The sequence below is a fragment of the Podarcis filfolensis genome (genome assembly GCF_964270895.1).
Source record: "Podarcis filfolensis genome assembly, chromosome: 2".
In the NCBI taxonomy this organism is placed as follows: Eukaryota; Metazoa; Chordata; class Lepidosauria; order Squamata; family Lacertidae; genus Podarcis; species Podarcis filfolensis.
Genome location: NC_139605.1, coordinates 101,959,074 through 101,973,733, shown reverse-complemented (window position 1 = coordinate 101,973,733; position 14,660 = coordinate 101,959,074). Strand labels below are relative to the sequence as shown.

The following is a 14,660-nucleotide window of genomic DNA, read 5'->3' as shown; positions in this document are numbered from 1 at the left end:
GCAACCTCCTAAAATATAGACTACCAGGACTATTATAGGGAATTGCAGATCTTTGCTTTTGATGTTGCAGGTACTTCTGCATTGATGGTACCAGATAGTTATTTACACTTTTATATTTTCCAAATAAGTGCTCATTGCATTCACAATTATGCCAATCCAAAACATTTTCTTCAGTGTTTTCAGGACATATCTTTTTGAAAATATGATTGAAAATTGGCGCAATCTCTCCCGCCCCTTAAAAAAAGAAGAAGACAATAATTACATTTGGCTTCCTATTTTTCTTTGGACCCAACAGAAAATCAAGCATGGGCAGCAGTACTTCTGCCTTGTTAACCCTCAATACCGAATGTGCTATTTTTAAAGCATTCTGCACTTGGCGTTACAATGTACTGAAAACATGGAGCAATTTACGCCATTTGCTAGCAAAATTATTCTGTCAAAATGAGGTTGCCTCATAAATTAGAGCTGACAGAAGCACCGAGGGGAGGAGAGGGACATTCTAAAGCAAGTTGATAAAAGAGGTCTTATTATGGTGCAAGTGGAACCATTATTTCCTGAACCAGACAGATGCTGGCTGCATCCCTGTGACAGTTAAGCATGAGTGAGCTCCATTGCTCTGAACAGGCATCTGTGCTGGGGCGGAAAGAGCACAAAACTTTTTTTAATTAAAAAAAAGATTCTCTTATTAAAAAGTGAATTTACATTTGCTCTGAAGACTAAAGCAAATAAAACAGCAGGCATCTAAAAAGAACCTGCCTCTGTGAGTTCCAGCAGACTTAAGATTTTATTTTTCTTTAATAGCACAGCACCACATCGGCTGCCTGTGAATAGAAAACTGTTTTTAAACAGAAGAGAGTTTCAATAGTTTGGGCTGCATGAGACTGGGGTGGAGGGCAGGTTAGTCAGCAGTTGCTTTTTGGATCCTGGTCACTGACTTTGGGCTGCATCTTATGTTAGACCCATTAGAATGAATGAACCTGACTACCTTCTGTCCATTAATTTCAATATATCTGCTCTGAGTGGAACTTAGTTGGATACAACCCTTTATTTCCAGATCTGTTCTGATTAACATTTTACTATTTGATTATCTTCAGTCTTGAAAAGATTTTTTTGGAAAAATTTAATGTTTATATTAGATACTCTTATTTTAAGTGGATCCTATCTCTGTGAGATATAATTTTACTGCACGATTTCTTCTAATTAGCAGCAATGAGACAATATCTCTTGTCATGCATGTGCCGAGCACGCTTAGCTGATATCTTATAATCTAGATTGAATGAGATACACAATGATTTTGACACATCCTAAAAAAGGTATTTCTTTTTTACAGCCTGATTTATGGCTTATTCAAGAATGAAATATTGGACCATCAGTCTCTTAAGACTTTCCTGGGGGTGGGGGCAGAATGCCCTTTCTCTCTCTCTCTCTCTCTCTCTCTCTCTCTCTCTCTCTCTCTCTCTGTGTGTGTGTGTGTTTATCTATATCTATCTAATTACTATTGTTATTTCAGGAACATTGGTATTCCATATATTACTATTTCAAAGGTTCATAGTCCAGAAAGTAAGTGAAGGAGGCCTTTTTCCTCCTGGACCTGTGCCTGCAAATTATGTGTGCCCTTGAACTTAAGGGGCAGATGTTTTGTGGACTGTCCATTTGTAGAGTATATAGAAATAAAATTCACTAAGTTTTCCTTCATAATAATATGCTAATTTAATATTAGTGCTGTGGTGCTTAGCTCTACATCAGAGATGAATGCCTACTGCTCTCTGGTCTCTTTGATTTTGGTGCTGTGGCCCCACAATGCAAAAATATTCAAGGAGGGTACATAGTAGGGTAAGGTAGGGGTGTGGCCTGGGGAGAGGTTATGTGGCTGAGGAGCATGTGCCGCAGAGGAGGAGTTCTGAGGGCCAAATAGAGAGGCTTGGAGTACTGATCTGGGCCCTCTGCTTTAAGTGCTAAGATAAGAGGTGTTAGTGCTAAGCACCAAAGTACTATTGGAGAAAAGCAAATACATTTACTTACTTTGAGCTTCTAGTTATTAATACTTTTATTTATTAAATTTGTATAGTTAATGCATGTTTAAATCACATGAGGGCACTGTTTTGTCTAAGTTAACTCTACCCGTAAAAATCTGAGCCATTTTGTTTCTTCTCTCCCAACATGTTGAGACAAGATGTTTGCTATTCTCTTTCATCCTGCCAATAGAAAGCTTGCATGAATAAAGCCTTTGAACTCCAAAATGATATTTTTGATTTAACTCACCAAAGCGGCAAGCTCTCCTAACAATAACTAAGATCCAAGATAAGCCTCTGGCTGATCGTTAAAAGGCAGCAGGTACAGGATTGTTTCTGACTTTAGTGCTGCAACAGTTCTTTGGCAGTAAATGGGAGCATTTTTATCCACCCTCAAGATTTCTTGTTTGCAACTCTAGCTTGAGTTCAAGGAAGGATGGCAAAGCAATATTCTTCATTTGCAGTCATAGCTTGAGTCACCTGATGTCATGATGTCAGGTGGATAGTCCCACACAGGTCAAAATGGTCCTTCAAGGATAGGTCAGCTCTGTATCCAGCCCTCTAGTTGGTTCCAATTCAATATCTGTGCTTTACAGGGCCAACACAGTACATTTTGCCGCTGTAGGTGACCCGCCCCCCAATGCCCTGTGGATGCACTGTTGCACTCCTTACTCTTAGGCCCAGGGATTTCCAAAGAGACACAGTTGCATGGTGTCTTCTTTCAGACCAAACTCCAACTGGGACTCTCAAATAAGAATGGAGAGAGTTTTTTTTGCCCCCTCCACTGCGGGAGAGGCAACCTCTGGGAAAATGGGCGGGCTTCTGATTCTGTTTCAGAGCTTCAATATTCAAAAAGTATGCCAATACTAGCTATCCAACTGTTAACATTTTAGGGACTGTCTCAAAACACTTCATAAAGGTGTATTCTTCAAGACAGAATCAAGGCTAGGGGCTTTGGTCTTCATGTAGCTTGTCATCTACTCCAACTGGGAATGCTAATAATTGCCTTCCAGACTTTTTGCCAAAGATGGAGGATGAGGGCAGCCTTTTCAGCTCATCACCCATGTTGTTTCTGGTCTACAGCCCTTAAAACAGGTCACATATATGGTTTTAGCATAATACCATTGTGTTAATGTATAGAAAGTCAACATAAAATGTTTAGATTTAGCCTTTTGTCAACTCCATAATGATAATAGCAGTTAGGCATAAGATGTGTTGGTGCAGTGTAATAAATGTTATTGATGTTGTAAATTTTAATGTAGATAATTGAATAACTTTGCCCATGAGCTATGACAAATAGGGCCTATTTGCTGCCAAGATATATTGGATTTCGTATGCTGCAAAATCGTATCTTGTCACTCAATTTAATAGTGTTTTATTAGAAATATGAAGGCATATTAATTCTATGCAAATTCCCTGGAGTTGTCATTCCCATGCAACAAGAAAAGTATTGAGTAAAGTCAAAACAATACAGTGGTACCTTGGGTTACATACGCTTCAGGTTACATACGCTTCAGGTTACAGACTCCGCTAACCCAGAAATAGTACCTCGGGTTAAGAACTGTGCTTCAGGATGAGAACAGAAATTGCGCGGCGGCGGCGCGGCAGCGGCGGGAAGCCCCATTAGCTAAAGTGGTGCTTCAGATTAAGAAGAGTTTCGGGTTAAGAACGGGCCTCTGGAATGAATTAAGTACGTAACCAGAGGTACCACTGTATGCAGCTAAGTCATTCCAGCACATGTTTACGTAAAGCATTTTAACTCAGCTCCTTAGCCAAAAAGGCCCTTGGAGCAGCTTAAGCTTAATATTTAAGACAATCCCTGCTTGCAGACTTATATTATAAAAGTCATGACAAACATAAGGAAAAAGGTGTGAGAAGGGAGGAGGAAAAGAAAGTGAAATGTACTTAATCAGCACTTGGTGGGTGGAAAAATTCTTCTTATCACTTGGTAGGATCAGAAGAGATAACCAAGCTGTAGTTGGTGGAGACTATTTATCCCAGAGCAGTATGGATGTCTGAATGGGCTTTCTGCACAATGCAAATCTACACTGCTCAAGAGCATTAAGTCCTTTACCTACCTCTGATTCTTTGTAATAGCGTTCAGGAATTTCGTCGCAGGCAATATCAATAAAGCAGACTTCTCTCTCAAGATCTTTGGCTTCATTATCAAATATCTGCAAGATGTAAAACAAACACGCTTCAGTGTTCTGATGGGCATGTAGTCTAAACTTAATCATGAATGTTATGAACCGGCAACAGCTTGTCTTAAGGAACAAAGGCGCTGGTTCCAAAAACAGCAGAGTATGTTCTTGGCAATATTTCATAGTTACAGGCTGGCACCATGTGCAACGACAAGCAATTTTCTCAAAATATGGAACAAAACTCTGAGACATTTCTTTTCACAACATCAGAAAGCTTTCCAGTTCTTCAGTTTTTATTGTAATAATGATAGAAATGAGCAATATGTTACCAAAAAAAAAAAGGTTTTTCAGTTCTTCTTGCAATTGATAGTTTGGAAACATCATACGAGCAGTGTGGCCTAACTGCTCGGAGACACAACAGCTATTTCCCTCTGCCCACAGTAGCTCCCTGTGTCTCCTCTGGTACCTTCCTCCTAACATCTCAGTTGTTGCAAAAATACATAGAAATCCCTATTTTTAAAGCATACTGTTCTTTGCTCAGCACTTTATTAATACGTTATTAAGAAGTTCTAGGGGCAGTGCTGCTGGGTTTGGCTTCCTTTGGAGGAGGGAAAACTGGAGACTTGACCTGTCGTCATAATATGGCTCATTTGTGAATTTGCTGTACGTATAAATTTATGTGTAGAGTCTTGCTTAAAGCATTCCTACAAGGCCATCAGACTAACTAATAATAATAATAATAATAATAATAATAATAATAATAATAATAAAAAAATTTATTTATACCCCGCCCATCTCGCTGGTTTTCCCCAGCCACTCTGGGCAGCTTCCAGCAGAATATTAGAATACAATGATTCATCAAAGATTAAAAGCTTCCCTAAACAGGGCTGCCTTCAGATGCCATAATAATAATAATAATAATAATAATAATAATAATAATAATAATAATAATAATAATATCAGATCATCAGAGAGATGTCCTGTACCACCAAGGTGTTTTTAGTCAGCTCACCTCTTGCTTTCTCCATCACACTTGTGATGGTGCACACTGGTCAAAATTTACTCTATCTGTAATGCTGTGTATGAAGTCTGGTTGTGGTTTGTTTCCATAAATGGTAAGTCAAGAACAAACCTTCGTTACCACTTGTTGTTTGTTTGGAGGAAACAAACCATGAGCCTGGTTTTGGATGACATGTCCAGCCAGACTCCAGCCAGCAGGAGCAGGGGAGGAGCATCCCAAAAACTTTTGGAGCAGCATGCACCAGCACACTGCTCATTCACATTAAACAATAGCTGGTTTTAAAACAATGATTTTGTGTGATATGTGAACCAGGCCACACACACACACTGCCCTTAGCAAAGGGTGGTGACACCACCTCCCTCAAACTATTTGATTCAAAAAGTCACACAGATGTTGCACTACAGGGATGTTCAACAGGTCAATCACGATGTACTGGTCAGTCGTGGGGTGTCCGAAAGCTCAACAACTTTTTGTCAATCCAATGGGTAGATCACTGCCAGTTTTTTTTAAGTGGGAGTAGATCACAGTCTCTTGTAAGCTGGACATCCCTGTTATACTAGAAGAGTAACATGCACTTTGCACAGGCCTGCTTTCCCCATTGCACACAACAATAGCCAGGCTGCAAAGCACTGAGATATGAACCAAGGTTTTGTTGACTTACAGGTCAATGTTTCAGCCCCTATGTTGCCCCTACTCTCCTATCCATTGTTAAATTAAGAGGTTATTTTCGATCTTCCCCAACCTCTTGCAACTGGAACCTAAAATCAGAATGACTCATTATTTGTGTGCCTGAACCTTAATTCATCCATACTTCTTTCTTGCACTGTATCACAGATGGAAGTTTAATCCCTCTAAATTTCTCATTAGTTCAAAAATAAGGAGCCATTAGTGTACAAGATTTATTTCTTTTTAGGGCTAATTCTCCTGGTACTTCCTCTAGCCAAATAGCCTAGAATTCTCTTGAAGCCTGCAAGGGAGATAATTTGATTGGTTTTGCAATCAGGCTGTGGATATTTAAGTTGGTGTTTTTTTAAGTGATTAAAGCCGATGGAAAGAAACATAAGGCTCTCAATCTGCGTCTCTATATTGGCAAGGAGCAGGAAGCAAATGGCAAGAACATTTTGTGTTCCTAACAATGCAGGGATTGTAGAAAGGCCTAATAAATATTATGATATCAAGAAGAAATTAGGGAGGTTTCAGGTTTTGGAAGCAATATATTATGACCAAACCAAGGATTGTCATGTCAGACCAAAATTCTCATTGAAAGTTTAAACTATGGTTTAAATTAAGAGTGGGGTTCTCCTGCTTTCACGCTAAACAGAGCACACCAGGCCTCTGCATCTGGCCTGAGAGACCATTTTTCCGAAACCATGCCCATTTGCCCCACCCCAATATCATGTGATGTCAGGTGTGGTTCAGTTAGAGACACAGCTCCACAAAATCCTGTTTTGATAATAACCTGTAATGGCTTTAGGGGTTGCTTGTGCGTAAATAGCCGCCGCTCTGGACTAGGTTGGCTGGTTAAACCATTTCTCGCTGGACAGCCATCCACTCCGTGGCTGTTCAGTCGCTGGCAGAATCCGTCAGTGGGCGTTTCTTAAACCTTTTCCAACATAAAAGTTGTTTGATGCCCAGTCTCCTCCTACTCTCCCTGCGCGGAAGTCCCGGAGCCTGCTCTCTGCTTCCCCCATTGGCCCCCCTCTATCCCTGATGTAGCGCTGATTTTCTTCCCCAACAGGAGACTTGCCTCTCTCCCTGCTTGGCCCCTCTCCAGCATCGCTGTGGAGCCTCGCCTCCTCCTCTAGTTCCGATGGCAGTTCCCTGACATAACCTATGGGAATTTCGTTTAAAGTAGAATCTTAATTATTTTATCTGCTTAATGGCTTAATTCTACAATGAGCCCAAACTTGTTTATCATAAACCCTAATGCCTGCTTCAGACAGTGCTATTTAAGATGATAGTGTGCCTGAATTTTGCTTCCATAGGTCACTGCTGACAAGGACAACTAGCACCAGTTCTAAATACCCAGCCAATTGCAAATACAGTGGTACCTCTGGTTAAGTACTTAATTCGTTCCGGAGGTCCGTTCTTAACCTGAAACTGTTCTTAACCTGAAGCACCACTTTAGCTAATGGGGCCTCCTGCTGCTGCTGCACCACCACTGCACGATTTCTGTTCTCATCCTGAAGCAAACTTCTTAACCTGAAGCCCTATTTCTGGCTTAGTGGAGTGTGTAACCTGAAGCGTATGTAACCTGAAGCATATGTAACCCGAGGTACCACTGTACCTCTAGCAAAATTCAGTAAACAGGACAGCAGTGCTTCTAAAAGAAGGTATTTTTTTTGTGGAACAGCTCTGATAACATAATGCAAGATGAGTGCTCTTTTACACTTTGTGCCATATTAGCTTGACAGATGGATTCAAAGTACTTTACTGATCGATAGGTACAGTACTAAAAGCAAACGTATTTTGAAGGCAATAATGGAAGAGCTCTCCCTCAGAGGCAGAATCCTGTGAAGGCTGCTATGCTGCTGCTTGAAATGGAGTACCTTAAAAGTACTCTATATTTGTCAACGGAAACTGAAAAAATCTTTTCAATGGATGCATGCACATGTCACACCACACCAGCGATGCAAAATCTGTGTTGAATTAAAATTTTCATCCAAACTAACGGTGACCCAGTTTGCATATAATGCTAAGCCAAATCATGGGCAGCGCAGCTGCACCGGGCACGGCAGCCATGACTTTTGCTCTAGGAATCTGCATGTTTACTTGTTTGTGCAAAGGGTTTACATAGTGTTATGTGCGAACCAGATTACACTATACAGTGGTACCCCAGGTTACAAACGCTTCAGGTTACAAACTCCGCTAACCCGGAAGTAGTACCTCTGGTTGAGAACTTTGCCCCAGGATGAGAATGGAAATTGCGTGCCAGCAGCACAGCGGCAGCAGGCCCCATTAGCGATAGTATGCGTCAGGTTATATAATATAATATATAATAATAATTTATTATTTGTACCCCGCCCATCTGGCTGAGTTTCCCCAGCCACTCTGGGCGGCTTCCAACTGAATATTAAAAACAATACAGCATCAAACATTTAAAACTTCCCTAAACAGGGCTGCCTTCAGTTGTCTTTTAAAAGTAAAATAGTTGCTTATTGCCTTGACATCCCCTGGGAGGGCGTTCCACAAGGCAGGCGCCACTACTGAGAAGGCCCTCTGCCTGGTTCCCTGTAACCTCACTTCTCGCAGCGAGGGAACCGCCAGAAGGCCCTCGGCGCTGGACCTCAGTGTCCGGGCTGGACGATGGGGGTGGAGACGCTCCTTCAGGTATACAGGACCGAGGCCGTTTAGGGCTTTAACAGTCAGCACCAACTTTGAATTGTGCTCGGAAACGTACTGGGAGCCAATGAAGATCTTTCAGGACTGGTGTTATATGGTCTCGGTGGCCACTCCCAGTCACCAGTCTTGTTAAGAATGGTTTCAGATTAAGAATGGACCTCCGGAACGAATTAAGTTCGTAACCCGAGGTACCACTGTACACAGTTTGTCTGAACTTGGACAACATGCTAGGCTGCAGAACAGAAGCAAAAGCTTCCAAGCCCCTTCTCACGCTACACTGGAAGAGAAAGAAGGAAGAGGGAGGATCACAGTGGCTTGTTCTAGTAATGCCAAATTATAGCTTAGCATTACATCAATTACCGTATTTTTCATGCCATAAGAGGCACCTGACCATAAGACGCACCTAGTTTTTAGAGGAGGAAAGGGGGAAAGCTCCGGTTTTTTGAGGATCAGCTCACAGTTGTGCAGCTTCTTTTGCAAAGGAGAAAAGCCCCCTTTTTTTGAGGATCAGCTCAAAGTTGTGCAGCTAACTTTGCAAAGGGAAAAATCCTGTTTTTATGGGGTTCAACTTACAGTTCTGCAGCTTCTTTAGGAAAGAAAAGGGAGCTGTTTCTACAGTTTCCAGACAGATAATCTAATCAGCCAGTCACATGTCGCTGGGGAAACCAACGGCCTCCGTCTCCAGAACATTCAACAATGGAGGCCTGGGCAAGGGGCTGGAAAGGGAGCCAGTGATCGACCACACATTCGCCCCATAAGACGCACAGACATTTCCCCTTACTTTTTAGGAGGAAAAAAGTGCATCTTATGGAGAGAAAAACACGGTACATGAATTTTAAACACTATTAGTAGATATACTATCATGCTGGATGCAAAGGAGTGTTGGGAGGCACCAGCTGGGGAACCCCCAAGGGAAGAAGGCTCAGAGCCAGCGGATTGGGGGTCGGACAACAAGAGTGGTCAGAGGGAGAAGAGGGAGCAGATTGGGAGGAGGAGGTGTTGATAGATGAAGGGGTAACAGGATTTAGTGAGCGGGAAGAAATTGCGACAGAGAGCAATCCAGAACCAGAGGCAGCAGCGGAAGTTGGAGAGGAGGGGGGGATCAAGGGACAGAGATGAGGCAGGCTGCTGAAGAAGCCATGGAGTCTCTCCTTCCTGCTGTGACTAGCTCCTCTCCCCTCTGGTCTCCCAGAACCTGCAGAGGTGGGAAGAGGGCGCAGCAAAGACAGATGAGGTAAAGAAATCTCAGGTTGCTTGGGAAGAACCCAGGGAGGAGGAGACTTAGGGAGCTGTGGGAAGGCAGGGAACTCCTTTGGGCAAGACCTGCTGGGAAGAGTTGCTGTGCTCACTAGGCCTGAGCTGTTTTGTTTCTTTGAATAAAGAGTTAACTTCGCTGATACCTAGTGTTATTCCTGTCCTCCCAAATCCCGCCTTGACATTTACTGAGATTTATCCACGCTTTTTCACTTACATCTGTGGGGATCACAATCCAGGCTTGTAGCAATCAAAAGTAGGCAGTTGGAAACATGATAAAATAGCAAAGCTCTTAACAATGCATCTTAACCACAGACTTTGTCACAATCCTTGTTGTTCAGCACTGAATTTTCACCATAGTGCGACAACATACCAAACAGTGGGAAGAAGTGGGGGGAAACAAAAACCCAGCAATTAATAGCAATGTGAAAAACTTTTTGCCTTTGACAAAGTGGGATTTACAAGTGATTCAGGCATAAGCATGAATAATTTACATAACAAATAAATAATTTACATAACAATTTTTTTTAATAAAAAAAGTATGTACTAAACTAAACCTTTTAGCTAGCTAACCCAGGCATCTCACTACTAATACAATGCTTAAAGATAAACACTAAAGGCAACTATAAACTGTGCATCGAACTAGAGTCTTTAGAAGTCAAAATATTGTTTGAAATTCTATATGTTCCAAAGAAATATTATTTTAGTTTCTAAGGCGACCCTAAGCACACTTATTTAGGAGCTAGTCTAACTGAACCCAGCGGGACTCATTTCCAAGCAAATGTACACAGGAGAGGTTGTAAGTCTAAGCACTGGTCTCTTCGCAGTTGCTGGCTAACTGGCTGTGATCTTTTCTGAAAACTGCACTATCCAGAATGCAGCCATGGAAATTCACAAGGGCCTTGCTACTGGGCAACCAACCATGCTTAGTAGGAGAACATCAGGAAGGCAGTAATGTTTACATAAGCTTTAAAACTAAAACCTAAGGTTCCCAGAGGTTAGTCTAGTCTTTTTTGAAGCATGTTACTGTATACTCTGTGCATTTGTATACTGTGTGCATTTTAATAAGAGCAATGCATGCGGTGCTAATGCTTTCCCCTCTGCTTTGCAAGAAACAAGAACTAGAGAAATATTATGGCAAGAGGCCAGTAAGCTCCAACTTGTGATTCCAATCTTTGCGAACTGGCATTAACCCTGAACTATTGTTGGCTTGCATTCAGCAATATAGAAGCAGCTGACAATCCCTTGTGTCAGCATTTCCACTGCAAAGCTTCAGCTTTCTGACGTTTCTAACTTGGCCAACTAAATGCACATTTTGCTTTTTTGAAAAACAACACCACCTAATTTCTTAAATGCCTGTTTCTAGAAAAGATTCAAGGCGTACAAAAAGTGAAAACGAAGCAATATAAAACAACAACTTAATGTCATAACTACCTCACCCTGGCAGACAAAACAACAGTGATAAATCAGCTTAAAAGCAGTTATCCCATCCCTGGGAAAATGCCTGAAAAACATGCTGATTTATGCAAATATAGAAGGTTCAGGAATTTGGGTTATTTTGTGGGAACAAGTTATTTCATACGCGAGAAAGCAATGCCTTCTGATAGGAGTCTAACCAACCATTATAATTTGTGTAATCACACTAAATTATCCATTAATACTTTATGGATTTAGAACCCCACTGCACCTGTTTTCTGCAGCAATGAATTTACTTAGCTTGCTTATGAATACACCTCATTGCATATCATTACCCTCAAAATCAAATATACATTTTGCTTCCGTCTAATTACAACATGGTCTATTCATTGAATTTTCTTATATTATATGAAGCTCCACTGGAAATAGTGTTCTGTTATGATGCTATGGGGCTTCATTTAAAGTGGAATCTCAGTTATTCTATCTGCTTAATGGCTGTTTTTACAGTGAGCCCAAACTTGTCTATCATAAAGACTGGTGCATGCTTCAGACCGTGATGCTTAAAATGATACAATACCTGAATTTCCTAAACCGAGAACAGCCTAAATTCCCTGCATGCCTTGCTGAATTTTTGGCAAAAGTAAATAAGTGGGGAACTATCATTCTGCAATCTGTGCCGAAACTAAACAAACTCTAGTCTCTAATACTCTATGTATCAATAGAAAAATACTTTCAACATGGGCAGACATAACTAGAGATGTCTTCTACATTTTTGTTCACTTACTTTTCCATAATAAAGATGCTCAATTTAGTTTGCACAGTACCATCTTATAATATTCTTCAGCAGTTCCCAAACCTCCCCCACATGAACTACATGAACACGGGGAAACCCAGCCAGATGGGCGGAGTATAAATAATAAATTATTTTTTATATTATTATTATTATTATTATTATTATTATTATTATTATTATTGACATTGCTGAGGATTTTGGTGGATCAACCTTTTTCTGCCTGTTGTAGCAATTGTAATGTGCTGGGGCTAGATGCTGTATGACTTTTAAATGTATTTCTATTGCTTCTTTGATTTCTTATATTTTATTGTACTACAACCTGAAAGTCACTGAAGTCAGATTGTAAAGGATCTTCACAGATGTGCTGTAGACCACCTGTATGAAGTGATCCACAGACCACCGTTTGGAAACTCCTGATATACAGCAACTGAGCCCCATTTCATACATGCATATACATTAATGGAAACAACTCGCAACATAGCACAGGGGAGCTGCAGTTCAGGACAGGCAGTAAAAAAGGAAAACTTTCTCTGAAACAGGGCACATGTATGATCAGAAGGTACATTTGCAGCAAAAAAAAACCATTAACTAAATAAGACAAAGAGCAAAAGCAGTATGTCTTTTATTTTCACACTTCACGGGGCTATGGCATACAGTTTTGTTTAAGAAGGCTTTCCCTGAGGTGTTAGCAAATACACCTTTCATCATAGTACTAAATTAGGTGGAATTGGGGGAAGGGCTCTTGTTATGGCTATCGGGTGGTTGCTCGAGAGCAATCAGGCAAGATGCCTCCCTGGTCTGTTCTAAAGCTTTACAATGCAGAGTGCCTCTATTCCATGTCTTGCTCATTCACTAGCAGAATCTGAGAGTGGGCGGTCCTTAAATCTTCCCCAGCAGAGTAGTCTCTTGACCCCCAGTCTACGCCTCCCCTTTCCGCGCAAAAGCCTACTGCGCAAGGAAGGCTTGGGTAAAGGGGGGCCTCCCTCCTCCCCGCTTTGCTCAGGCAAGGTGTCCTGGCACCGCCTTGCATCCTCCGAGCCCTGCATCTCCTCCCCACTAGAGGCGTGGCTTCCTTCCTCCGCTGAGGAAGTGCTGCTTCCCACAATCTTTGGGGGCTCTCTGTAATCCATCCGCCTTTCCCCCTGAGCCGATGGCAGTTCCCTGACAGTTCCCTAAGTAAGATGGCTATTAATTATGGTCAGTAATTATGAAGGGAAGCCCAGACCCCAAGTTAGCTCTGTCTGATGGGGATAAGATACTGTATCTTAGGGTACCCAACATAATGACCTCTAGATGTCAATGGACTTTTCTCATCAGCACTAACCAGCATGGCCAGTGGTCAGAGACAATGTGAGTTGTTGCCCATGATGCCTCACTGGAAAACAGCTTTAAAATGTACTGTAAATGACTATATGATAGTGTTCCAAACAGTGCTGGCTGAGGTCATGTAGCAAAGCTGGCTAAAAGACTCGTTAAAGAGGTTTTAAAAGGAAAATTAGTTATAGTGTATTTCCTTTGTTAATAAGCACAAGATTTTTATCTTATTAGTAATAATCAGTTCTTTGGAAAGAAACTGTGGGGTGACTCTGGTATGTTTTCATTGGAACTGTACCTAAACCCTTTCTCCTCATTGCAAAGGATTAGACATTTCTCTGCTGTTATGCTTGATAAATGCTTCCCTAATTTGGCTGCATTTATACTCAGAAACTGTGAGCATAATCTGAAATTAGAAGGATTTTTCCATTTCTGTTTGCTATGGTATCAATGAAAGTTTTGAAGTTTTGAACAACGGCCAGGGTAGGTAGCCTTTGGCCCTCCAGATGTTGGACCAAAGTTCCCATAAATTATGCTGCCTAGGGCTGATGGGAGCTGGAGTCTGGCAACATCTGGAGTGACCACAGCTAACCCATTCCTGACAAAGGGTATGCTTATACAGTAATATCATATTTAGACAATACAAGTTCATAAGTGAAAAAGGATTTCTTTATTTTAGGTGAATTCCCCAATTTAGTGAGGCTTAATATGCAAAGACAAAATCCATCTGCTATAATACAGCTGGCTTTAGTATGCTCCGGCTGTTAATTTGTCAAATGCCATTGTCGTTATTCATCTGTACCAAGAATATGTACACTAGAAAATTGCCTCTCGGTTTCCATTTGATTAATGGTCAATTCTGAAACACTCATTTTAAAAATCTCTCCTATGATGAGGCCAAAGAGTACATTAACATATATTATTTTCATTATCCATAGAGGTTTTATATGTAGCTCCTAATGGATCAGCATTCTGAGTTATGAATCTAAATTCTGTGTGTAGAAGAAAATAATCTGCAATTTTAAAGATGGAAACGGCTTTCGCTAACTGCTTCTAAAAAGAATGGCTTTTAAGAATATTGTTTAGCTTTACTGATGACAAAGCTAAATCTCTCTTAATAAAATGGTTTTCATGGCATCACCTACTCATGTAGTAATCTAGTTCACCAATTATCTGATATTCATAGAAGCAGCGAAGAGTATTGCCGTACTTTATTGGCTATTGTGGCGTGGACTCTGCTGCAAGGATGCTCCTTTTCCAAAGATTGAAAGACAACAAGGTACCGTATTTTTCCGTCTATAAGACGCTCCCATGTATAAGATGTCCCCTATTTGGGGGGACTCATATTTAAGAAAATGGGGGGGGGG

General features: G+C 41.1%; 1 protein-coding gene across 1 annotated transcript in view; it reads right to left on the bottom strand.

Annotated features, from left to right (window-relative positions):
• The window catches only part of PITPNC1 (phosphatidylinositol transfer protein cytoplasmic 1), a 131,606-nt gene that overhangs the window by 26,446 nt on the left and 90,500 nt on the right, over positions 1-14,660 (bottom strand). Inside the window, exon 6 of the mRNA XM_083598971.1 lies at positions 4,091-4,186. Within this exon, the coding sequence (XP_083455097.1) occupies positions 4,091-4,186 (96 nt within the window). The remainder of the gene's footprint in view (positions 1-4,090; positions 4,187-14,660) is intronic.